At 43.3% G+C, this 26,483-nt stretch overlaps 1 protein-coding gene across 1 annotated transcript in view; it reads left to right on the top strand.

Annotated features, from left to right (window-relative positions):
- LOC308107638 (protocadherin-16-like) overlaps positions 1-26,483 on the top strand; it is a 90,515-nt gene that overhangs the window by 52,296 nt on the left and 11,736 nt on the right. The window contains exons 3-10 of the mRNA XM_080460095.1: positions 18,076-18,264; positions 18,981-19,212; positions 19,281-19,517; positions 19,620-20,648; positions 21,541-21,728; positions 21,809-21,905; positions 23,426-23,583; positions 24,993-25,839. Of these exons, the coding sequence (XP_080316221.1) occupies positions 18,076-18,264; positions 18,981-19,212; positions 19,281-19,517; positions 19,620-20,648; positions 21,541-21,728; positions 21,809-21,905; positions 23,426-23,583; positions 24,993-25,839 (2,977 nt within the window). The remainder of the gene's footprint in view (positions 1-18,075; positions 18,265-18,980; positions 19,213-19,280; positions 19,518-19,619; positions 20,649-21,540; positions 21,729-21,808; positions 21,906-23,425; positions 23,584-24,992; positions 25,840-26,483) is intronic.

The following is a 26,483-nucleotide window of genomic DNA, read 5'->3' as shown; positions in this document are numbered from 1 at the left end:
TGAAAGGAAATGTTGTCTTTTGCTTGTCTTTACTTTTTAATAGGTGGGTTAAAGTTTGTGGCTTGTTTTGAAGGTCATCTGCTGCCCTGTAATATTGTACCCCGGAACATCAGAGGAGTCTTTAATTACAAAGCCAGAACAGAAATCGCTCGGCTCACCGACGGACACAAAAGACTCTGGGGAGAAGTTAGGTGCCACTTTATCAATGATTTATATCACCCGTCCCTTTTTTCCTGCGCTGTAACTCACTTGTCCGTTTAGAGTCGGTGTTATTGATGAAGGCCCACACCGACACACAAGTGGCGGGTGGCTGGCCACCAGATGAAAGATGGAATCGATGTTTGCCAGGCCGGAGGTCGCCGAGGGGCAGCTGGACGTTTGGCTGACCTGCGACCCCGGGACCTCACATGTTAGTCACAACTTTCTGCTTGGCTTCTTTGGATTAGGCATGCTCTGCACAGGTTCTGGGTAAATCTCATACGCAGATGCTGGAGCTCGCGCACGGACAATCGCGCATTGTGTTTATGAGTGGGAGTGCAGATCGGGGGAATTTCTGGGCTTTTTACTTTCGCCGTCGAATATGATAAGAACGCCAACACAAGTTAGTTTCTGAAAGATGAACATCAAAAATACACCTAAAAGAGGGTGTTCTCAGCTTTGTGTGCTTTACAGAGAGCGTGCCCTCGTTGAAAGATACAAGCTATTTTTTTCAGTCAGTGCCGAAGGGAAACTATTAATTTTTAATGCTTTTTCATGCTTTTATTTCTTGACAACAAAGGAGTATCGTTGTCACAATATTATTTTTAACCTTGAGTTACATGGTTTTCCTTGGATGTTTCAAATAATTCAGATAAATATGTTACCTGTATATACAGTACCGCGAAAAGGGTTTAGGGAGGTGTGGATAAAAAGCTGCAAAATAGGAATACACTGCAAGTATAAGTGTTTGTTGGAGTATTTAGGATCAGGAGTTGACAGGTTCGAATCCCACACAGCTGATGTGTCAACACTTTGGGTCCCTGAGCAAGACCCTTGACCCCTATGAGCTCCCTGGAGCGCCATAATGTGGCTCCACCTCTGCATCCTAAATAGAACTGGTCAACGCAGGAATAGAAAAAAAAGAAAAGGAATTTCCCCAAGAGGATTGATGAAGTATGATTAGTACTTCATCGAACCTTCCCTTTTGGTCATCATGAGCTAGAATAGACTGCAGATCTTTCTGGACCTCACAAATATTTCTAGAGATTTGCACCACCATACTGTTTATGAGAAGAATGAGCCATAAGAAGAAGTAACATTATGTGTGTTTTGAATGTCGAGTTTGAAACAGTATCCCCGAGCTGCGTCTCATCAAAATCCCCACAATTCATCCTCAAGACACATCTTGAACATTACCATATTCAGTAGCACTCATCATCTGGATGCCATTAATGTCTCAACCAAATATCTTTTCAATCCATCCAGAAGCTTCAGTGATCCGTCGTGTGAACCACAGCAATGGACCGCTGCTTTCTGCAGTCACACCAATTACATGACGTGATTCAGGTTTGTCTATGATCAAAAGCATGTTCAACTCTTTAGTCTTCGGGATTTCAATTTGTGGTATCAGACTTTGGCAAAGTCTTTTGCAGTTGTGGGACAGCTTCATAACGACAAGCTAATCAGAACCAGCGAGCAGAACGAAATAAGACGTAACAGCATAGAGACGTTGTGATTTTATGTTCCTGCTATTTGAGCGTTCATCGTACGTGGGTCAAAGCGACCTGCAGAAATATATCAAGTCTATTCGGTGTAGCTATTCCATTACTGTGCCCACATTTTTTCACAGAAGGCCATATTGCGGCGAGTCAGAGAGCATCTAAGCAATAACCTCAGGATGATTACACAAAAACTTCAATAAGTGGAAGTGCATCGAGTCAAATCGCCATGTGATATAATACAAGAGTTTTAAAAAAAACATATTGAAAAAACTTCAGTTATTGGCTGAATGAGAATGAGAACTCAGTTTACTCTTGGCACCTGGGACCTGCCACCCAGTTCTGCCTACTTTCTTTCGTTGTATTGCTTTTCTTCTGAACACGCCTGAGTCAGTTAAAACCTGGCTTTTAGGCCATTATTGTGGACCTCGCCGCAAGAAACGATCCTGCTTTCGGTGCTTGCCTGAGGTCGCTCCATCAAACAAATCAGCCGTTTGACCTTTTCAGTTGAGCTCATCACCTGGGACCAATTTGACTCTGGAGACCTACGAAGAGTTATTTCTCCCCACAAATAAAAAGCTCTTGATGATTTCACTTGATGGAAGCGACTGGTTAAAACAGCCATTATGCACAATCTATGTCTGGCAATTTGTTATGCTATGCAGCTTCGAAAGATAAAAAGAGAATTATGCATTAATGCATCATCTCTTGGCATTAGCCTAATGAAGAAGTAATTTGAACTAAATAAAAAGCCATATTTCCAATAGACGTATTTGTAGGAATGTGTGGAGACAATTTGTTGTTTCATTCATCTGATTTTTTTTTAGAGCTCCTGATCAGCCTGCTAATGAGGCAATGAACATTTAACAAACTCAACAGCCTCTCTTATCTGGTTGCTTCCAATTGTTTACTAAGTGTGTGAACACAAATAATCAAAAACTGTTCATGCCTCCTTGATTTGGGTAAATTGACCTTTTAACTCCTAATCTGGAATATCATACTGCACTGGAGGCATCGTTTAACACGCAAATGTATTGAAACTAGGTTTGTTTCAGTGTCTCCTTCACAAAGTGGGCATTTTCAAAACAGTTAGCATCCGACCAGTCAAACTCAGAAGCTCTAAACCTCATGAAGCCAACATGACCGTTCTGGGTGTTTCCACACTTGGTTTGGTTCGACTGAATCCTGGAACAATTCCTGTGTCAGTGGAAGTGCTAATATGCAAATATCCACTTGTGCAGTTCCAAACACAGCATGTGACATGTCGCCGTGCATCATCAAGAGATCCCCCTCAACGTTTGGACCCCTCCATACATTTCATTGGATGTAATCAAACAAGCGCCGTCTTGGTTTTAGTGCAGCACCGCAGCATCGTTGTGAAAGTTGCGCAGAGCATACGTCACAGCAGCCGCCTGGTATTTGTTTTGTTTACGTCCTTCGGTCTCAGGTTAAATATGCTGGCGTGAGCACGGAGCAAACCCAGTGCCAAGTTTGGTCTAGACCGGGGAAGTGGACCACAAGTGTGAACACTGACGAAGACCCCAAAAAATATTGATCGTGAGTGCAACTGTTTCAAAAAAATCAGTTTGAGGCCATAATCTGGAAAGAGGCGGATGAAGAACTTAGTTGAAATACATGATGGCATGTAAAATTACATGGCTGAGCTTTTTTTTTTTTTTTACTAAATTCCCGCCAAAAATTCTTGCACAGCTGGATATGTAAACATCACTGATGCATGTGTGCTGAGACGTGATGATAACAAGTTCATCCTGTGCCAGCCTCGGTGCTGAGCGAGAGGCAGGAGATGTAATCTCTGAACAGATTAAGACTCGTGAATAAGTGTTGTCGAGTGTGTGAATCCAAGGCAGGTATGCGGATACTACAGGCATCATCGGCGGGGAAGTCGTGGCCAAAGCTTGACTTTTGTATAACTCAGTTTTTTGTTTTGTTTTCTTCTTCATCTTTCAAATAGTTGAAGCGTGCGTGAGTCAGACTTGTGTGTTTCCTTTGAGAGCTTGCGTGAGTGTACTCTTGTGGAGGACATGTTTACTGTGGAAGTCCCTTTTGCCCTGAGAAACAACTGAAGTGCTCGCTGACTACCTTATGTATACTCAGAGAGGATTGTTTGAAATGAATCACATGAAGGAGGAGAACGGACATGTATACAAGATAAAATATAATTACACTATCACCTAAATATTTTGCACAGAACCAAATAAATATGCTAGTGAGGAAATGAAACCCACCTATGGCTTTTGAGGCCCAGAAGAATTTGCGTGAAAGGAATCTTTTTGTGAATCACAGTGATTATTTCAGATGGGAGACATACAAATGTTGCAGGGAGGCTTTATTGAAGTTGTCGAATACAAAACAAAGGGGAACATAACACATGTTGTAGTTTGGGAGGTGACACAGATTCGCATGCGAAAAAAACCTCCATGTGGAAAAACTCATTATCACATTTTCCAGCCAGTTAAAATGTGAACGAGAGAGGCGGCGATGACAGGACGCCGGTGACTCTGTGTCCATCTTCACGTGACAGAGCCAAATGTTGTTGTTTTTTTAAATGTGAAATCCAGCTGTTGTTTGCTGCTGGCAGGAAGCGGCCTCGGCACATCTCGTGTGCGTTTTTGAACACTCATCTGGTGAGCTGTACATGTTTCTTTGTCCACTCAGGATGACTCTCTGTTGACGCGCAATTATGCGACTCGGCAAAAAAACAAAAGGAAGATTTGTAAACAGATGCCTGGCTCTCTGTGCTGCCTCCATCACCAGAGCATGTTGCCGTTATGTCTGTAGCAGCCTTCGACTTCCTGCAGCGCCGTACTGACTGGGGTTTACCGTAGAAACTGAGCACGCACGCCACAAGTCCAGCCCGAGCAGTCTCGGCTTGTCTGCAGTGTTTATCAGTCGGTGACAGTCAGTGTTTACGTGTACGGTTCCAGTAGGACTGCATGACCTCGATGCCCTTATTCACCCTTCCTATTCTCATTCTCCACATCCTTCGCCTCGTTCTTGCAATGCAGAGAGAAACATTACGCAGTGATCCAGCTCTCGTCCCTGTGGACTGATTATGTCACCACGCGATGCTGCTGCAAAGCCATGACTGGAAGGTCCTCGCTCGCTTCAGCCAAGTTCTAATCATTTAATCAGACGACATGCTTTCATGTTTACATGGATGATGAAATTTGACCGTGTAAGAAATCACTTCAGGACATGTAAGATCTCTGCAGAAATGTTTGAATGTCTGGGGCTGGTTACATATTGAACATTAAAGTGTAAATGAAGTGTGACCTGTTTCCTGGTTGATTTACATGGCTGACAGCTGCACTGATTAAAACCGAAGAGCAACTGATCTGTCAGGCAGCTGTGACACACACCAGTGAAATAAAGCTGCTGAAATGCATGCTGGGTAGAAACATTGTAAATAATCCAGATATTTTTCACTTTTTGAGAGAAAGAAGTGACAAAAAAAAAAAGATGGGTTAAAATCTGTGTTGGCAACTGAATATTATGTTTGACTTTGGCTTCATTAAAAAACTGTTTACTTCAGTGATCCCTCTTTTGTTTACTGGTGCGAGTAAAGATCACCTGTGGAGCCGACCTCCCATTTTTGATCTTGTAATCTCACAAACCTCCTCCTGGTCTGACACCCACTCTCACAAATAGGAGGTGGAAAAGGGAGTGACTGCAATTTTTCAGGCGTGCTGTAGATTTGAGAGAGTATCTTTATTGCTGTCTGGTCTGACTGTAAATCTAATATTATGACCCACAGAAGTGGCAACGCTCTGAAAAACTCACCCGAGGGAGAAACATGCAAACTCCACTTACAAAGGCGATCAAGCCCAGAATTGATTATAGGATCAGCTCAGTGTTCCAGGAACTGCAGAACCAAGCAGCCAGACAATTAACATGCGTAATCCAGTTTTAGGCGGAGCATTTCCAGAAAGTTGCGTTTTAGGCCATTTCGACAGAGTTGGAGGGTTTTTGAAAAGTTCCACCTTTTCACGTTTTCAAAAAGTGATGTTTTTAGTGGCTCAGAGCACCGTTGTTGTGCACAGACCCACAACTGAGGTTTTGCGCTTTCACTTGAAAACATTGTTGTGAAGCAACTGAATATAAGTTTCTTTATTTATGCAAAAGAATCAGTCGACTGAGTTTCAATCAAACCTTCAAGAAAATCAACCTGCTGGAGATAGTCTTGGTTTTGATCGAATACATATGCTTAGAAATTTATAAATCAATAGTTTTTCTTTAGTTCGACTTAAGGAGCGAATTTTTCTATCAGATAGTCTGCTTTTGGAAAGGACCTGAACATTAGTTTCTTTACCGTTTAACTTCTGTTGAGGTTAATACATCTCAATTAGGCCTTCAAGCTGGTTACATTAAAGCTTTGAGTCTGTTAGGACACCTGCTGATTAATGATACAGCTTCTTAACCTAGTAAACATTAAATGAAACCCTGGTCCCACACAGGAAGGAAAAAAGCCTATTAAGAAGTGTCTGCTGGCGATATATGTACACTGTTTGGATGAATGTATTTAGATATTTCTGTGAATTGGAATTTAAAACAAAAGATTCAGATTTTATGTTTGTGTGGGAAAAGCAACTGAACATTCGTTTATTTTAGCCATTCGAACTCTCTGAATCACAAATAAGCCTTCAGCTTGGCGACAATAAAGCTTTGAGTCTGTTCAGACGCCAACTGATTGATAGACCCACTTCTTCACCAAGTAAACATTAAATGAAACACTGGTGCCACACGGGAGGTAAACGGCCTCCAGGAAAATCTCTCAACTTCATCATTATGGGTAATAGCATCACTGAAACTGAGACACATGAAATAGGTTGGACAAAAACGGCTTTCTCCACAAAAAACAAACCCCAACAAAGAGACAAAAATGCATGAAAACTTAAGTTAACTCTTCTCCATGTGGTTTGCCTCAGGCACAGAATATTACTTGAGTTTATTTGAGAGACTGGACAGGTCTAGACTTTATATACAAGCATGTGCACACAGTGACACCGGACTCCATCTCTTCCTTCCAAACCGTCAGTTTTAATTATTGTTTTCCAGCAGGACTCAGAACTGGCACTACGGTTGTCTCTAAACAGATCATTCAAATTGCTAGAATTGGACATTTCTGCTCAAAAAGGCCCGTTTCTGTCCAAACTTCCTCTCAATTGATGCTTTTTCACGTTTCCTACCGTCTCAGAGGTGGAAGCAGTTGAGAGATTAGGTTTTAGTGTGTCATTAGAGCTGCTCTGGTGTTGTGTATTGAAATAGCTGAGTCCTGTCACACTGCAGGTTCAACTCCCTCTGCCGTAATAGGAAACTCCATCATGCATTCAGAGACCAGAATGGATTACACCCAACACTGGGCGAACGGCTTGTACCACCAGTCATATCTTTTGATTGTGAGAGGAAGCCACAGAGGAGAACATGCAAACTCCCTCCAAAAGTAATCCTGGCCCAGACACTGAAGACATTCCCCGGCCCGATACCTTGTTGACAGAGTTTTTGCATAGAGCCGACAGTTGTAATCCATCAGTCTTCAATACCTTCTAGACGCTGGAAAGTATCTCAGCTCAAATTGAGTGAAGGATTGGTTGTGCTATTGACAGTTTGTTCATTTATTCAAGCGTACATGTTCACACGCAGCCAATTTAGAGATGCCAATTAGCCTAACGAGCATGTCTTTGGACTGGACGTCAACTTATCCGAATGGATTTTAAAAAGTAAAAGGCTCTGGCCCAGTATTGAACCTGGACCAGGCCTGTGCTTACAAACAAATTAAAAAAGAAATCCACTATCGCATTGCCTCACTGTGCAAAACCTTTACAAAGGTGGACTACGATAAAAAAGTTCGATAACATAATGAAGGTGTGTTCCTGACTTATTCACAACACCGTACACAGTCCAAATAGAGTTTCTATTCTTGAACAGGGCCAGTGGAAAAAATCCTCAGCACCGATGGTCACGCCTAACACTCAACACATAAAAGCCTGCAGGTTCAAAACCGAAAGGTTTTTTACTGTGAGCGTGAACCACTTCACCGCTGACCCCCTCAAAACTTTACCACTTGTAGTTTGGACGGCAAAATGCCAGGAACAATATCAGGAATTCCCTTTTTATGTTTCCATGTCTGTCACGTCTGTGGCAACTTCGGAAAAGGTATTTCGTGCACTTTTCAATCGCTGGTTAAAGAATGTTAACGTGCATCAAAATGATCTGATGATCAGTTAGGGCACACTCGCGGTTCAAACTTGACATCTTCAGCATGTTTTTCATTACTTGTGATTGCATGCTCTACTTTAAGCTGAACACTAGATGATAAAATTAGCATGTGCTTGCATGTCTCTGCCTTGAAATATCTCCTTTCGAGAAGCACCTCCTCGAGGGCCGCCTGGAGAAGTTGCTCTTTCCGTTGCGTTCACAAACTTACTGACAGACATCTTGATCACTGGCATCAGCTGACACTGTAGACCTGACTCACCCACAACAAAGTCTCGATAATAACCTCATTAACCAGGCCCGTGGATCTCCAGTAACCACGTCCAGTCTGGCTTTTAAACAGCATCTGTGTGGTGTTGTTGTTGCATGCCATGCTCAGTGGGCATTCTCCCACCCACTGCAGGCAGCTGTAGCACTATCCAAGCCCACATCAGAACCGCTGCGCCCACACGCTGTGTATGGTTCACATTAGCTCACCTCCCACCTACCCAGACCCTGTGATTCAGTGCCTGGTCTGCCTCAGCAGATCAGAGCCCCGCGCCGCTATTGGACGGCCGTGAAAGGGAAGACTGACTGAAACACAGCCAAGGCAGAGTCGGACATGGCTGCCTCCATGGGATTCTGATGTAAGGTCACCTCCCTTCGTCTTGTGAGAGTGGATCTTCTCAGCATCTCTTCACCTCCCAAAGTGGACCCTGGAAGGATCTCAGAGGCTTTTAATTAGCACCGCTGGCGGTTTCTGTAATTATATGGGGTTGATATGAGATTGCTTAAGAGGCATGCTGTTGCCCATCACAGAGAATAAATCATCATCTCTGAACTGGGAAATAGAATTCATTATCAGTATTAAGCTGATCAAAATGCAAGACAGTTAAACTATTTATTCCTCTGACATGACGATGACCATATTTTCGTTAAGGGGGCCCCATACAGCCCAGTTCCATCTTGAGCAGGCTGGACCAGTAAAGTAGTGCCTTTTTCTTTTCTATTTTTGTTTTGTTTAAAAAAGCCCCCAATGTTGTCTTGAAATATTTCCAATTTGCTTGGTGGTGTGGGGGTCCAGATTGGAGCCTCTAGTTTTTGTTTGACACCCCTGATCCAGACACAACAGAGTTTTATATTGAGAACTAGTCAATATGTCCCCAGGACTGTCCCAGCATGCAGTCATATGCAAGACCAGATTGTTGCCAAAAACAGAGGATTATTAATCAGCTGCCAGAGAGAAAATGACAAAGCTATTTTAGAAAAATGGTGGAATGCTATTTCAAAGCCATAAAATCAGAATTAATCAATTTGACCTAAGAGTGAATGGGTGAATTACAAGCCAAGTGAATTACAACGCCCCTAAACCCAACGGTCTTTGTTTTAAAATTCGTACAAATTCTCATTTTTATAAGATTCTGCAAATCAATCAATTTTCATCAATGCAAATTAATCAAACCAACAGTTTCCTTTTAGTTTATTTTTTATTTTTTCCCAGTGGCTAACCAGTGATCAGCATGCATAAGAAAATAAAGGCAGGTTTGTTTCTCCCTGTTGACCTTTGGGGGGGGGGGGACGACAGACTAATGTCTTGAGCAGCAGCCCCTCAGATGGAGTCTTTGTCATCTCAGGTGGTCCGGGGGGTTAACGCCACACCGGCAGCACAACGTCTCCTCCACTGGAGTTTCTGTCATATTTATTTTTCTAGCCGGTGAAATCGCTTCCCCGACAATTAACCTTGATATAGAGACAGGTAACGAAGAATACACATAAAGGAGAAGTTTTAGTATAACCCAAGGTGAGTTAGGCTTCTAAAGTTTTACCTCTGTTCGAAGCAAACCTTTTCACACACGCTACTGTCAAGATTACTTATTTTTGACCTGCTGAAATTATTATTAACACACCAACTACCTGGTCAATACACATCAGCTTTTAGGTTGTTATGATGTTTGATGGTGTATCTTACCTACTTCTTACTCTTGTATATGTCATTAAACCCTGTAGATTATTCAAAAGCTGCAAAAGGCCCTCATATGTTTGAACTTAAATGCAGCTCTCTCTCCTTTCAGCTCTTTAAAATATGCCTTTTTCTTTATTTAGCTTCACATTGTCGCTCCTTTCTGCTCGCCTTGCCTTTTTTGGAGCCCTCTGCTCCTTAAATGGGGAGATACTTAACGGTTTCCAGATGCGAGCCCAGATGAAAGACAGACGCTTCAGTTTTAGAGCAGAGTCTAATGAAAGTTTTTTATTTTTTTTAAATTCAATGCAGGCCACCTAACTTCCAACAAGTTTGACACAACTCTTAAATTAGAAACTACAAAGGATACCTGAATATGTTTTACAGGTACTTCTAGACTTGAAATGAATCAGATTGTTAACATATCTAGACTACATTTACATGCAAGTTGTTAGTTGTCTTCTTCATATAAAATGTGTTTACATTAGATGATTATTTAAGATTAGATTCAGATTTTTCGATCTATTCTTTTTGTCAGATGAAATTCTTGACATTACAGGCCAATGATGTCTCACTTTGTATGTATTTATGTTTAGTATAAGCTGAAGTGCATGATTCAGCTTAAAAATTGGAAATGTAAGAATGGTAATAAACGGATGACCACATTAAGGAAAGAGTCTTGGACTTTATGAGAACAAAGGCAGTACAAGGGGGTTGTAAATATTGAGAAAGGTTATTTGAATGTTGCCAAACCTGAATTGATGAATTTGGTTTTCAAAGAAAGAGTGCTTTTAATATTACTTAACTCAGGAAACTTGAGTCTTTTGCTTTATGTTTGCTTGTTAAATTGAATTCCTGTAATGTTTCGAACAATTGTCTTGCTTTTACTTTTGTGCTTATTCATCTCAGACATAAATGTAATCTTCCTTCGATGTTTTTTGGGGGGATGTATTTCAAAGTATTTGTGAATTGCTGTGTCCGATAGGTGCATTATAAACAAACCTGCCTCGACTATCCTGAAAACATTGGCCACGCATTGCTGTGCTTAGTCTGAAGCGAACAGAGCTCCATCCTGTTCAAGTGTATTTAATCCGAGGGCCCTCCAAACATAAAAATTTGATGAGCTAACCTCGGTTTCGGGAAGTGGACTTTCCAAAAAAACATCTCCAGTAAATCACAAATGTAGTGATTTCTGCTTGAAGTTCTTAAACTGTGTGTTATATCACATTTAATTATTCAAAGCACTTGCCAGACCTGCTTCAAATACAGAAACTCAGGCATGATGGTTAACATTTTCCTTTTTCCAGGCAGTGTGTGGTACTTATGGCCTGTGATATATGAGAGGAAAGGAAAGAGACCAAAACTGTATCCTGTCCCGTATCTGCACTCCAGCACTGAGTGTCATTACCACCGCCCGTCTGCATGGTGTATTACCTCCCCTCTGCTCCCCTGCCAGATATGAGGTTCTTACAACTTCCTATTCTGCAGCCCCTTCACCCAGGCCCTCCTCAGAAAGAGTGAGACAGAAAGGCTGCAGCCCGTAAAACCACTGTGAACTTAGAAATCAATTCTTCAACCACTTGTGTTGCTTTTGAGACAATTTCAAGAAACTGAAAGAAAACAGAAAGTCTTAGTCAAACTAATTGCAATCTTGGGCTGTAATCCTAGTCAAATTAAACTTGGTTGATTTGAGTCAACTCCACACAGAATCAGAATATTCATTGTAAACAGTCTCCACCGTCATCTTACTCTCTCAGCATGTCATGTTGGCTATTAGTTTTCATCTACAGTTCTCATCCTGTCCTTCTAAAGTCACAGTTAGGGGCCTTTTGCATTGTGAAGTGACACTTCTGGATTATATGACTTTGCAGCTGGCCGTTTAAAGAAACCACTGTGATTAAGATGGTTACTGACATTGACAGCTTTAGCCTGTTTTGCAGGAAAACCCCCCCAAACAGCAGTTGTGTTTTAATGCACATCTGGTGAGAGAAAGTGTTAGGACGAATCTGGAATAGATTGTTACTGCGCAAGTGACACAAGAATACTATAGGAAGTTTTGGTGAAGCTCAATTGTCAATAATTCTAAAAGAATTCAACATTGTTTGGTCTGCATAAAGAGTATGTGGTATGATGAAGCCTTCGCTGGCAGTTTGCGTCCTCTTCGATTTAATACTCTTGCTTCCCACTACTCTAAATTGCGTTTACGTGATTGGTAAAATGTTCCTGGTGCATCTTTCCTTTGGTCTGATAGGAGCTGGAATTAGTGATACCTTCCCACGGCATTGGGTAAAGTGTGTATAAAACAGGGGTGCCAAACATAAGGCCCGTGGCCCAAAATCAGCCCACAAGAGGCTGGAATCTGGAGCGCCAAACCACCAAGGAAACGGTTAAAGTTTCAAACAAAACATACACTTTTTTTAAACCTATTTTTTTAACAGTAGCAGACACAACACAACACTGAGCTGAGATATCGCTGATGTCGCCTTGAAATCTAGCTACATAAACATGCATAATGCAAGAAGTTCTTTGGACATTTCGCTGTATTTGGTACCAGAATGTATCATTGAAATTGGCTTCATGTTGTGAGTGTAGTAATGTTTGGTAGTAATTATTCAGTTTCGCCACATTTTCATCATGTATACTCTGTGCTACGACAAAGAAGAACTTTGAAATGAAAAGTTATCACAGTCCACTGAAGGTGAAATAATGCTGTTCGTGACACCGCTGGTGTAGGAGATGGAGAGATGCATGTGACAGGGCCTGGTGTCTGTATTTGATTGACAAGGGTTTTACTAGTTATTAAATGAAGAAATGAGACCGGATGCATAACATAGGAAAATAGTTATTTTCCTCCGTGCCTTCAGAACTCAACCCTCAGAAGCACTTTTAGATTTTGCTGTGCTGTGTAGTGTGTACTGTGATAAGAAAGCTATTATTTTCCATTTCACTCTATTAGCGGAGTGTATTTGAGTGTCTGTTGTGGATAGACTTTGTTAAAGCAACTTCAGCCATCCAGAAAAGACCTAGATTTTCTTTTCCCCTCAGAAAGTATGGAAGCTTAGGCCTGGTGTTGCTGCATATTAGTCCCTTTGTCCCACCTGTGGTCTTTAGTTGTGCACTTTGTTCAGCATTGGCAAATGATTAGGTGTCTCTGAGACTGTTGGCAGGCCGCTGGCTCCATTAAAATCACTGTGGATCTTAATGGTCCCCGGAGGGTAAATCCTCATGTTTTTGGTTACCTCGTGAACACTCCTGCTGCCTCAAGTGCCAAGCAAAGAAAACGTACACAAGAAATATGAAAATCTATGAGCTGTTGACTTTAAACTTTATGCAACGTTGCCAAACTTGACAGACACGTGATAGCAAATGCCTTCTCAAAACAAACAACAAACTGTCAAGACTTTTTTTTACGTGCATCACGCTGATGTGACGTTTCATGAATCTGAAAGCATTGTGGTTGAGACACCATTGTATTCAGAGTTGTTCTGTGCACATATGTAGACAGTTGTGCAAAACTGGGAGGCAGCGAGGATGATACTTAAACGGTTTCAGCCTTGAGGTCGTTTGTATCACGTTACTCCGACAAAGCAGCCAGACATATAGGAGGTTTTAATGTCACTGTTTCATAGACCTTAGACATGTCCTGAACTATTTTGTGATGATCTCCAGCTTGTCGTCTCCTGAATGGACTCCCAAATCTTCCACATATGGTTGTTCTGAACCCAGACGTCACCGTCTGTGCAGAAAATGTTTGGCGTTTTGATATAATCATTAACATTGTGTGGGCTCCTTCCTTCCACTGGGGCCAGTGTGATCTCCGTCGGGGTCTTTGCTGTGGTGGTGGATATGTCACAAAGTCTCTGGCCCTGCCTATCAGCTACTTTAGTGAGCAGTGAAAGAGGCCTTTAGGAGGTCTCCACCTCGCTTTCTTCATCTCTGCTCGCCTCAGAAGTGATGCCAGGACAATAGTGGGAGAGGAGTGTGCGCGGCTTCACACCAGCTGTGAGAGCTCAAAGCATTTCTCAGTCCAGACTTCTACAACTCGCCCACTCATTTGATTTATTTCAGCCTACGCTTTCCTCCTCGCCTATTCTGTCGTTTAGCAATCTGCATCTATCTGTCATGTATTGCCTGTGATTGTGCGTGTGTAATTCCTGTTTGTACAACCTTACATGGTGGTTGAAATGACCTACCTGCGGGCTATTGCTCTTAGAGAAAGCATTGCATCATTCCCGGTAAAGCGTCATAAATACTGGATCTAAAAATCTTTGTTGGAGCATCGAGTTACCTTTCATAAATCTCCACCATTCATTAAACAAGGTCCCCTTTATGCAAGAACCCTTGGGATGGAAACTTGTTTCTGTTCAACGTCCCTCCCGGCCTCGGTAACTTAATCACTTCTTTTAACCCACATCAGCTGCCTGGCCAGCAGATGCAAGCAACACTACTCTCCAATTAAGATAAAAGCAAGCTCAATCATATATTTGAGCTTAACAGATTTGGATTTCTTCATGCCACAAAGTTGCACTTGGTTTAATGCGTGTCTGGTACACAGTAGCCGCCGTAACCCGCTCACATGTGCTCGGTTTATTTGCAAAGAATACAAATAATATTTGGATGGCGACAGTCCCAAATTAGTTTGGTCTTGCTGTCGTGCTTCACCGGCACCATGAGACTGAAGAGTAATCATTTTATTCCCAAGTTTACTTGTTTGTGTCTTTGCTTATGTACGTGAGATCCACTCACAGGACGAATGCACGCAGTGGTTGATGGATGTGTGTGATAATTTCCCAGTTGGCAAACATTTACATGCTCGCTCCGTCATTTGCAGCCTGTTTGGATTGGCGGAGGTGCGGCCGTGATTGGCTGATTTCACTGAGGAATACGTGAGATGGATTTGTTTGACTGAGTTTTCTGGAGTACGGGGCGCTTGATTAAAAACTGCATCGCCTTAGTTTTACCACCCTTGTTGGCCTCGGCTTTGCATCACAACTTCTTACCAAAGTGGGACATTTTTTATGGTGGTTTCTCAACAAAGGGGGCACAAAGAGCGGCGCTTGGGGCAAATCAGGTCAGTCCGATATTTCAGAGAACAACTGAAATAATTGTCATTTTGATATAGTGATTCTAATGAGCCTTTTTGGAAATCCATATCTAAAAATAGGAACCACACAAGCCTAGGATTTGTTTTTCCCCAGACCTGGCTGTTTCACAGACCACAGAATGAGGACCTTAGAAGAGCCAGAATATTTTGGAACATCCGAAAGCCTCAGGATCATTATTCCATTTGGATGTATTCTTCAAAAACACACAGAGGCATGTTTTCTCCCGTGAATCCTGTTCTTCTCGATTGGACAGCCAGTCAGTCAGAAAATCTAGTGAGGAGCAGCTCCTGGAATCTGATGGGAGAATACGAAGCGCCTCAGTTATCTCTGAATTTCCCCAGCTTGTTTTACTAAGGGTTCAGCCAAACGTTGCCTTTCCCCTGCTGATAAGACAGCTCCCATCATGCCTCACTCACACACATGAAGTGTAGGAAGAATATTGCTGGCTGCCGCCGATGATCTAAGATTACTCTTGCTTTTGAACTTTTAATCCAATAAAAATAGAGTTAATGTAATACCTATACAGTGCAGAGGAAGAGAGTCAGAAGGCAGTGGGAAAGTGAGACAAGGGCCTCTCATGTGCTTCAAGACGAATACAACAAAGTGGTGAGTGATATTTTTCTACCCCCTGCTGGGTGGAGAATACTTGCACATTCCTGGCACATCACAAGTTCTGTTTTGTTCATCAATACTTATGCTTGACATATGCACTTTTAGAGGAGGTCAGAGTTATTCACTGGATGTTAGTATCTATATATAAAACCAAAAAAGGAGCATCAAACAAACAAATTTGAAAAGAGACTCCAGAGATGAGAGACGGTTCCGTCTCTGCTATGCCAGTATTGCTGAAGCGAAGCAACTTAAGCCATTGCATGAATATATCTTTTTTTTTTTTTTTTTTTTTATTAGTTTTACACACTATCTGTTTGCGGATTCAAACTCTTTATGAATTCAGACTTTCGGATCAGGTGAAAAGTCATCTTCCTCATCCTCACGCATCTCTCAGGTCCCAAGTGTGTGGTTCGGCTAATTGTTCCACTCATCATTACATAATTTGAAATTGACGGCTGGCGCATTATAATCCTGTGGACAGACAACCTCTGCGTTGCTGTAAGATGACACCGATACGCAGCTATTAACCTATAAAGACGAGACCTGAAATTGCAGTCTCTGCAGATTCCTAAATACTCTGATTGCCTCAGGCATTCTAGTGGTGCTTTATGCAAATGTGATTATGTGGTTTATTATCTTTCGATATATATATTCCTAAACAGTCATTCACTTCACTCATGATGGAGCACGAATGGTTTCGCAGATTCTCACTACTTAATGCACACTTGAGCAGAGCGAGAAGAGTAATTATATGCCATCAGTCCTTTGTGTCCCCTGAACTTTTTCTTTTTCTTGAACTTTTTCCCTGAACAGAAACTTTCAATATCTCTGTAGCACACGCTGCATGACTGCACTCTGCTCAAGTTGATACTTTTAACACTTAAGGAACTTAAGGGAAATCCTTAATTCAAAGTGAAGTCTCTGTTCAATCAGAACAGAATAGAGAAGAGAGTGCTTCAATTCCCACATCACCAAAAGTAACAGATCTCTTTTCTTTACTTTAAACCCTTACGCTTCACTCATAACTTAAACATGCATGGTGGCTTTCTAAATGAGATTTCCGTGTATTGTATGTGGGTTCCAACAGATCTGTTATTAAATACTCGTTGCACATTTTAAGGCATTTTGTTTCCTCAAGTTGCAGGTATCTGTTGCTTTCTGCACAGCTGGCACCAATCATACAGCTGCGAATAAAACAAACATGGAGCTGTGGGGTTGTTATAAATAACTTGACCCTCTGAAAAACAAAAATGATAAAACAGGAGAGTAAGTTGCAGCCTGGGCACGTTAAAAGATGGAGCAGCTTACTTGTACTGCTCTTGGTTTCCCCTTTCCTCTTGTGGTTTATTATTCTTCTCCTTGGCTTGTGCCTCTGCCAGCTTTACAACTCTCTCACTCCTCCGCACCGCTCGCCCCCTGTTAGGAGTTAGAGTCAGGAGTGTGGGGGCATGCTCTCTGCACAGGCTCTCGTTTGCCATCTGCTCAGGAAGGAGAACAAGGCTGAATTACTGCAGCTAAACCTTCATCTCCTCAGATGAATGATTTCCATCTATTCACAGTCACACCAATGCCATCTTAAAAAGAAAAAAAAATAGGGAACTCGATGTTTGATGATAAGCATGGCTTGTCTTATTTTTCTTGGCAAAGTTCCTGATGACTGCTCCGTGTTACCAAGTTGGAGGCTCCCTGCTGCTCAGCACCAGTTCAGCTTCTATTTTTTTCTTCCAATTAGTGCTTCACTAAAAAGATCCATTTATAAAGCATGCAAGGAAGGAGAGTCCTAATCAACTTGTGAGGTTTGACTGTGCTCTAATCTGCGATCTAGAGCCAACACTTGCAAACAATTACAGTGCTGGTACCCAGGGGCCCAATCTGATTGGTGTGTTTGGCTTGTGCTGTCTTGGGAGATCCTACAGTAATTGAGTCGGCTCCTTGGCTGATGGCTTGTGAGCTGCTTTTATAGTTCCAGCGGTTCTGTCCTTCCATAGATGTGCCGCGTTATTAAAACCAGACCGCAAGCGGGACATTACATTACAGTATAATACGCTGCAGTGAAGCGTACTGTGTGGTATCCCACTGTTGCCCAGTCGGCCTTGTCACTGTCCTTTGCAGACAGACAGTTTTTCCTCCTGCTGGCAGCTCTCCCAGAGGCGTCTGTCGAAGTCATCCTCCTTTCCTGCCACCCCCTCCCCCCTTCAACTTCATTCCCTCAGAGTCCCTTTCTGCCAAAAGGCCTGTTTGGCTCATGTTCTGCTTCAGATAAGCAGTAAAGTCCTGGTCCAAAGATGCTTTCAAAGCCACCTGGTTTGGTGCTCTCATTGTAGTCTGTCGATTGCCATCACTCTAATAAAATTTAGATTTGATCTGCTGTGGTTTTGGAGTGATATTAATGAGTATATATTTCCCTTCCAGCCTAATACACATTAATTGTAATGCGTGATGTTGGAATATTTAAGCTATTGCACTTTTTTTTTTCTTCCCCTTGTAGGTTACTGCAACAGATGCAGACGGCGGCTCCTTTGGCTCCATCACTTACTCCCTCGGCTCTGGCATCAACAGTGTTGTTCCATCTCAATTCACCATTGGCAAGGAGACCGGCCAGATCTGCACTACCGCTGCATTAGACAGAGATCAAGGGCCAGTCAGCTTTGACTTTACCGTTACAGCCGTGGATGGGGTGAGCAAGTCTCTGCCTTTTCAAAGCATGCTTAATATGAATCCATTGAGCCACGGTGTAATCCTATAAACAGCAGCAATGCTTTCCTTAAAGACAGGAGAGTAATGACCAGCATGGCTGACTCTGCAGAAAAAAAAAATATGAATTGAGCAGTAAAAGTAGAAAATAAAAGTTTGAACAGCTCTCCATGGTAGGTAGACCCACTCAGAAGGTAGTATAGCCTATTCTATAGTCTATTCACTTACACACCCCCAAATGCTTAAATAAAAGGTTAAAAATGAAAGAAAATGACTGCTGGCATGTTAAAGCAATCAAATGGAGACTGTCAGGCAGTAATATTTTAACAAGTTGCAGTGCCGCCTCCCTCATTTTTTGCCACCTGGACCAAATGAAAAGCCGGCACTGTATTTTCTACAAAGGAAAAGCCTATGAAAGAGCCCTGGGTTGCAGCAAGCCCCCTCACCCTCCACGGGTCATGACATATTGCTCTTTCCCAAGGGAAACTATCAATCTGTGTCCCTGTACGAACCTGCTGGGACTTTATTTTAAAAGCAACACTATACATGGAACTTCTAACTGGGTTTACTGCCAGTTTTTACTTCCATCATTAATGTGGCTTAAATCCTGTGGGGTTTTTTTTTTTTTTTTTTTTGGTTCTTATTCATGATTTAATGCATGTAAAAGTTTTACAAAGGGTCTTTTTGTTTCCTCCGCAGGGTGGACTGAGCTCAGTTGCCTACGTGAAGGTAGATCTGGTCGACATTAATGATAACAGACCGGTTTTCTACCCGCTCAGTTATGCAGTTAGTTTGAGCACGCAGAGCGCTCCTGGGACATCCGTCGTCAGAGTGACAGCCTTCGACCTGGACTCGGGCGAGAATGGCAGAATTACATACAAAACAATTCCAGGAGGGGCCTCCCCATTCTTCACTCTCAACAAAGACACAGGTTGGCTGTGTTCTACTTGTTTCTGAGTTGTGCAGTAAAACATGTTCTGACAATGCAGCTTTTTGTAGGTGTGATCTCCCTGTCTCGGTCCGTCTACGGGAAGGCCAACTCCATCATCTCCATGGTCATCTCTGCTCAGGATGGTGGCGGTCTACTGGCCTCCATCAATGCCAGAGTCAACATCAGTGTTGTGGCAGGGCTGGTGGCACCACCCATCTTCGAACAGACTCAATACTACTTCACTGCGTCTGAGGACGCCTTGCGAGGAACCGTCGTAGGCAACGTGAAGGCGAGCATCAAGACAGGTGGGCAACACAGACGCATGCCATCACTCATTCAGCGGGTCATAGTGATAGATTTTAAAGTTCTTCAGTGATCCCATCATTTCAATCTCTCACTTTCTCCAGGCACCAATAAAGATATCTCCTACACCATCAGCTCTGGGGACCCGACAGGGTACTTCACAGTGGATCCTGACACCGGAGCTTTACGGACCAGTTTTCCCCTCGATCATGAAGCCCAGCCTGCTTTATATTTGGAGGTGCAGGCCAGGAGTGGCAATCCACCAGCCTTTGGACACACCAGAGTCCACATCACCATAGCAGACATCAACGACAACCCTCCTGTTTTCATACCCTCGTCCTCAGAGTCCCTGATGCTGCCAGAGTACACAGAAATGGGAACGGTGGTCTACCGGGTCCGCGCTGAGGACGCAGACTCTGGAGTCAATGGACAGCTAAGCTTCGACCTGTTTTCTCCGAACGGACTCCAGAGGATCTTCAGCATTGAGCGCAGCAGTGGTGAGATTCGCCTGGTGGGCAGCCTGTCCTATGAAAACACCCCTCGCTATGACCTGCAAGTGATTGCCAAGGACAGTGGCGTACCGCAGCTCAGTGCCACCTTCATGCTTGTAGTTCACGTTCAGGCAGAGAACGACCAGGGGCCCGTGTTCGATACCCTCACCTACCGCGTGGAGCTCAAAGAGGGCACTCCAATAAGCACCCGCTTTCTGCAAGTCAGAGCTTTGAACAGGGAAACCCCTGGTTCGGGTCACTCAAGCGCTCTGGCTTATCATCTCCATCCAGACGGCGATGCAGCAGGGTTTGGCATTGCTGCAGACAGTGGCTGGCTGTTTGTGAAGAGCGCCCTGGACAGAGAAGTCAAAGAGGTGTATCTTCTAACCGTGCTGGCCAGCGCAGGGCATGGGCAGCTGAAAAAGACAGGCAGTGCCACAGTGCGGATATCTGTGACCGATGAGAATGATAACTCGCCTCGGCTCACGCAGGAGAGGGTTTTCATGGCGGTGAGAGAGAACCTGCCTCCGGGAACAGGCTTCGGTCACGTCTTGGCGACAGACCGAGACAGCGGTCCCAACGGACGCCTTAACTACCGCTTCCTGCACCCGGATCGCCACTTCCAGATAAACAGTAACACAGGTAAATGAAATCATTATGATGACAGAGTGTTGAGGGAACACTATGGATCGCTTGTGTTTACTGCATTCGATGCCCAATTACAATCTGTGTATTCTTGTTCAAATGAAAAAAAAAAGAACAGAAAACTACATGCATCAGGGTGTGTTTGTATACTCTATAAATAAGGAATTAAATAAAAAAAGCAGACTTGTTTTTTAAGCAATTGACTTTAATAAGGCTGCTGTTGACAGAGGAGATGGAACAACAAAAGAAGCCGGTGCTACAGATATTATTTGAATTTGAGATGTCGAAGTGATGAGAAATATCCTCCTGTGAAGATATTGAAGCATTCCTCACCGAGAAATTTAAATTAATATAGTTCTTCATACCTTTTGCATTAATTTGTTGATGAGATACTTAAACAAAAGCCATTCTTTTTTTACACGAGACATAAATCTAACATGGACGAATAGCATCGACACCGTCTCAAACGCTGTATTTGTGTCGCTGAAAATTAATATTTTGGTTGTGGAGGGGGAAAAAAAAATTAAGTCCACTTCCTGAGTTATCTCTGAGAGATGAGAGACTACAGCTTCTCCTTCCCGACATTCATAAATTAGTCAGATGATGGTGACAGCCGCGCTAAGACCCTAATTGGCCTGCTGAGCCTGTTAGTCTGTGGGAGGAGACTCAGGCGATGATTTGTGATCACTTTCCGGCAGAGTTGCGAGTCGACAGCGTCTGCCAGCTTCCACAATCCTCCGTGTGTGTGTGTGTTCATCTCCGTCGGCACGCTGTGTTACTTGTGTGTCATTGATCAAAGCACACGAGCTCCTCAGTCTCTCATCATCATTCCAGTGGACGAGTGCCTCTGTATAAACTCCCTCTCGTTCGTTTCCTTCTGCCCCCCCAGGTGAGATCAGTACCAGGATGACGCTCGATCGAGAGCAGCAGTCGAGCTACCAGCTGGTGGTGGTGGTGCAGGACGGGGGTTCGCCCCCTCACAGTGCCACAGGCACAGCCTTCATCACCGTTCTGGATGACAATGACAACGAGCCGGCTTTCACACACAGCCAGTCGGGGAAAAACCTCATCATACAGGTGATCGAACAAACACTGATGGGCCCTGGATGAAGCGTTTTCATGTACTGACGGGTGTCGGTTTGACTTATAACCCTCAGGTCACAGAAAGTCAGTCTTCAGGGGTCGTACTGGGGTCACTGCAGGCCAAAGACCCAGATGAAGGGGAGAATGGAACCGTATTCTACTCTTTGTCAGGTACTTCACTCATAAAATCAAACACTCATCTGGAAAAAACTAAATATTGTAGACTTACACTCCACATGTCAATGAAGTTCCAGCAGTCGTTGAGCCTGAAAAGTAGATTTACTCATGTTGCTTTGACACTTTATGTAGTGATTTACAGCGACTTAGCATCAGAAAGTGAGAGGTTACTGTCATGTCACTACTTTCTCTCTCCATCCTGCTCCTTGACCCCCTGTCGTTATTAAAAGTTGGCCAAAGCTTTCTTTGAGATCTTGGATGAACATTAGAATACCCTTATAAGAGCTGTGTGCTGCCATCTACATGTGTGTGGCTTATCTCATCTATTTCGCAGCTTCTTCTTCTCCTTGTCACTAATTGACAGATGCATTTCTTTCAAGATCGAGTGCTATGCTGAGTTATGAACTGTAGAAATTTTCATCCTCCGTGTGGGAGCATGTGCACGTTAATCACGGTTGATAACCTCAAACGGCCCAGAAACAAATTGTGGCCCCACCATTTAACTGATGTAACTTCAGCTGAACTTAATGAGTGAATCAGTCACTCGACTGACCCATGCGGATCTGACAGCGGTGTCACTGGAGCTCGACAATCATGCAGCTACAGTAATTGGGAGAGACAATTAGAATTAACGTAGGGGTTACAGACACATTGACGGGTTCAGCTGCTGTGTTATTTGACACGTGTTTGCTAATTGATGATTTTGGAGAAAGTTAGAGAAGTTGCAGTCAAAGAAAAGAAAGAAAAAAACTTTTCACAACAGAGATTGGTGATATTTTCTAAAAAGTATGAAACACTGGTGTAATAAGCTTTAGATTCTGGCTGGCAGCTGTTTTGCACAAACTTGTTATATTACTAATTTGCACTTAACTTTCTTCTCATGGACTGTTATGACATTTAAGTATCAAATGAAACAGTAACAAGTGGGTAGCGATGAGTATTTACTTGCATCTATTCCTATTCAGACCCTCTGCATTGTTTTATCTGTGTGGGTTTTTGTTAGAAAAACTAATTATCAAGCAAGTATTTAACAATTTGCTCACACTTTTAGGACCTTTAGTAACAATCTTTACTTCATCCGAGTATAAAACTGACAGCAAAAGAGCTGAATTGAAGCATCACGTTGCATCATTGCAAAGTCGAATAAAACCAACACCATTGGTGACACTTGCTGGTAATGCTCCGGATATAATGCTGCAATGACCAAGCTTAAGTCAATCTGACCATCTGGCAATATCATCTCAGACATTACATCTACGAGGCAATTATGAAATCTTCAGGGCTTTGATTGATTGAATTGACCAAAATCACATTGATTGTAAAGTGGTATGTTATCGATGATGGGTCTGCAGTATCAAAGCGGCGACCCTGAATGACTTAAAGAGATAAAAAACACATATTGCATCATGCAGAAGGCATGTCTCAAAACGTTTTTGAATTTAATGCTCTCGGCTTTATTTCAGCTCTCTTGTATGCCTCGTCTGACATTAAAGCGCGGTTCCTCCTTCCCCCAGGTCCGCGGGCCGAGCGGTTCTCTTTGAACCCAAACACGGGTGAGCTGCGGTCGTCATCCCCTCTCAGCCACTCGGAACGGGCCGAGTACGCCCTGACGGTGACGGCCACTGACAGAGGACTGCCCCCACGCAGCACCTCCTGCCCCCTCATCATTCAGGTCAGACTCTCACTGGCGCCCAGCCAGCACAAACACCCTCAACCACTCACCTCTTTTAATATCAAAGAATGGAGTCGGAGCTGAGAGGATCCATGTCTCTGGGCCCCTCAGACGAGCTGCAGACTTATCAGCCTCACTTCTGACAGCATCCCCTCCCATTGCCTCCCTTTTCTTACCCTGCGGATTTTCAAAAGGAAAATTTCTATCTGAAATGGAAAAGTGGGTCTGAATCAAATACTCCCAGCTGGCTTCTGATGAGGGCCAGCTGTAGAGCGCACTGATCAAGGTCATACTCAATGACTTCAACACTTTTTCAATACAGTAGCCCCTCTTGCAAAGGAGCAGCGGGGCTATGCACTCGACGTAAAACACGGCATTACTGAGGGGTAATTCAAGTTAATATTTAATATAGAACAGAAAAGGGACACAATGGAAGAACCCTGGAAGGAACAAAGATTTATAGGTTCCAGGAAAATAGAGCTGCCACATAAACAGCTCCAGAGAGCACCAGCGTTCAGCCTTCCCTTTTTTCCAATAACAGAAAAAATGTAAGTCATAATTATTAGTTAATTGGATTAAACAGTGCAGTATTTTTCTTGCCCAGTGACGTATTTGTTGTAATTTCCTTTAATCATTCCTTTCAGAGTAATCTTTTTTAAATCCATCAATAATAAGAGGGAACCATACCAATCTATCGTAGGAGTTCTCCTTTTCCATCTAATGTGGAACCAATTTACAGCTTGTCAACAAACTTAGCATCATTTTTTTCAAGTGCCTACTAACTGTGGGAAATGTGCTGTAGGATGGTAAATATCCAAATCCGTCCATCAGGCTTCGGCAGCTCTGTCTGTAATCATGCAAAAGATGTGAGCAGCAATGCGTGTCCATCTCTCGCTTCCTTTTTTAAATTTGCTCTGCTTGTCTCAAAGACAAAGTTTTATTTAAACAATGTGTTGTGTGATCCTTTCTCACGACGCAGAGAAGTAATAATGTCGTAGCGTCTCTGAAGACACTTGAACTGCTCATCAAAAGAAGTGTGAAGCTACACAAAGCACAGGAACACGACTCTCTTTGTGTTTCATCGTCTGATTGTATTACTTTTTCATCTATTATTTTTTTCCTGGCACCGACATGCGAATCAGATTAAGCAAGATTAATGTTCGCAGCCGTGTCTATAAAAGTCTATAAAAACCTCTTGTAACCAATTTCATTTATTCCAGTGAACACACACACACACACACTGAGTGAAGTGGACGCAATCTGTTTTCGCTTTGCCTAAAATCCATAAAGTATTTTCATTATGTATTAAAATTTGCTAACTGAAGTTAGCACCGGGCATCTCCATGGAGCATTAGATCCACTGTAAACTTTCTCTGGCTCACTTGCATGCGTTTCTCTCTTTACTGCAGGTAATCAGCATGAACAGACCTCCAACAAAGCCCAATTCACTCTCCCTGTCGTTCAACTCTGTGGAGGAGGCCAAACCCGGCTCCGTCGTCGGCTCGGTGCGCCTGCACGCCGGCGGGCCGGCGGCAGAAGGCGAGGTGACCTACACAGTGGTGGGAGGTACAGACCGAGATGGGACCTTTGTGGTGGATCGTCTGACTGGAGACGTCTTCCTGGCTCGTCCGCTCGACTACGAACGAGATGCACGGTACAACTTGCAAATTGAGGTGGACGACTTCTCTCAGGCTCCTCCGAGCAGTACCCTCGTTCACCTGGACATCGACATAGAAGACAGCAATGACCATACTCCTCAGTTCCCCGAGGACCCCATCACTGTTGTCATCTCTGAAAGCATGGAGCCCGGCTCCTCTGTCTACGCTTTCCAGGCACAAGACAAGGACGGGAGCGGGCCCAACAGCGAGCTGGTGTATTCCATTATCCACCAGTCGCCAAACATCCCTGGGCTGTTATCGCTGGACCCAGCGACTGGGATTCTGTCCCTGGGCCAGCAGCTGGACCATGAGGCCACCTCCAGTCTGATCCTGGCGGTGAGGGCGACAGACTCGGCGCTCGACGTCAGTGAGAGGCGCTGGAGCTCCGTCACAGCGAGGATATACATAACCGACGAGAACGACAATCCGCCAGTGTTCATATCACCCACAGCTGTGAGCGTGATGGAGGACCAGCCGGTGGGCTTCGTGGTGCTCTACGTCATGGCCAGAGACGCCGACCAAGGGGAGAACGGTCGAGTGACTTACAGAATCCAGTCAGGAAATGGTGCAGGGACATTCAGCCTCAACCCAAACACGGGTAAGTCTGTTGCAGAACGTAAAGGTTGCAATAATAACACACAGTACAAAGTGTGATCGCAAAGCTGAAAAAACAAACTACATGAATCAAGTTCCACAGCTGTTTCATTCAAAGTATCTGCCCCGTGCAGTGATATTCCACTACTGCCATGTTCTGAATCCTGAGCATTTTGTGGACATTCGTGCTTCATTATCAGTACAAAATGTCTTAAAGACACGTCGGTTTTTGGCCCGTACAGACAAAGTCATCACTTTCCTTTTTTTTTTTTTTTGTCTTCTTTGGCTTTTATTTTTTCTTCTTCCTCAAATGAAGATCAAGCTGAAGGTGCCGTGTTCTGGCACGGTGGCACAGAACACAGATGGTGTTTGACACACTTGGAAAAAGAGTGTTACAAGCATGGCATGAATGCTAAGACCTGTTTCACTGCACACAGTGACTATGAAGGCTATGAGACAAAACCGAAATCTAGTAAGGATTTGGTGGGTTTAGTCCAACAACGTTTCAATCACATATCATAAACCATGTTGTATGGTTCATTTCCATATTATTTGGTAATGAGATTAGTATTCAAACCAACCAACCACTGCTAATTAAAACACACAAACTATTGAAATGTGTTCAACAACATTGAAATTCACCATGTA

The sequence above is a fragment of the Lipophrys pholis genome (assembly GCF_963383615.2).
Source record: "Lipophrys pholis genome assembly, chromosome: 3".
NCBI classification, from domain to species: domain Eukaryota; kingdom Metazoa; phylum Chordata; class Actinopteri; order Blenniiformes; family Blenniidae; genus Lipophrys; species Lipophrys pholis.
The sequence above is the reverse complement of the archived record's forward strand: the minus strand, read 5'-3'. Positions and strand labels throughout refer to the sequence as shown.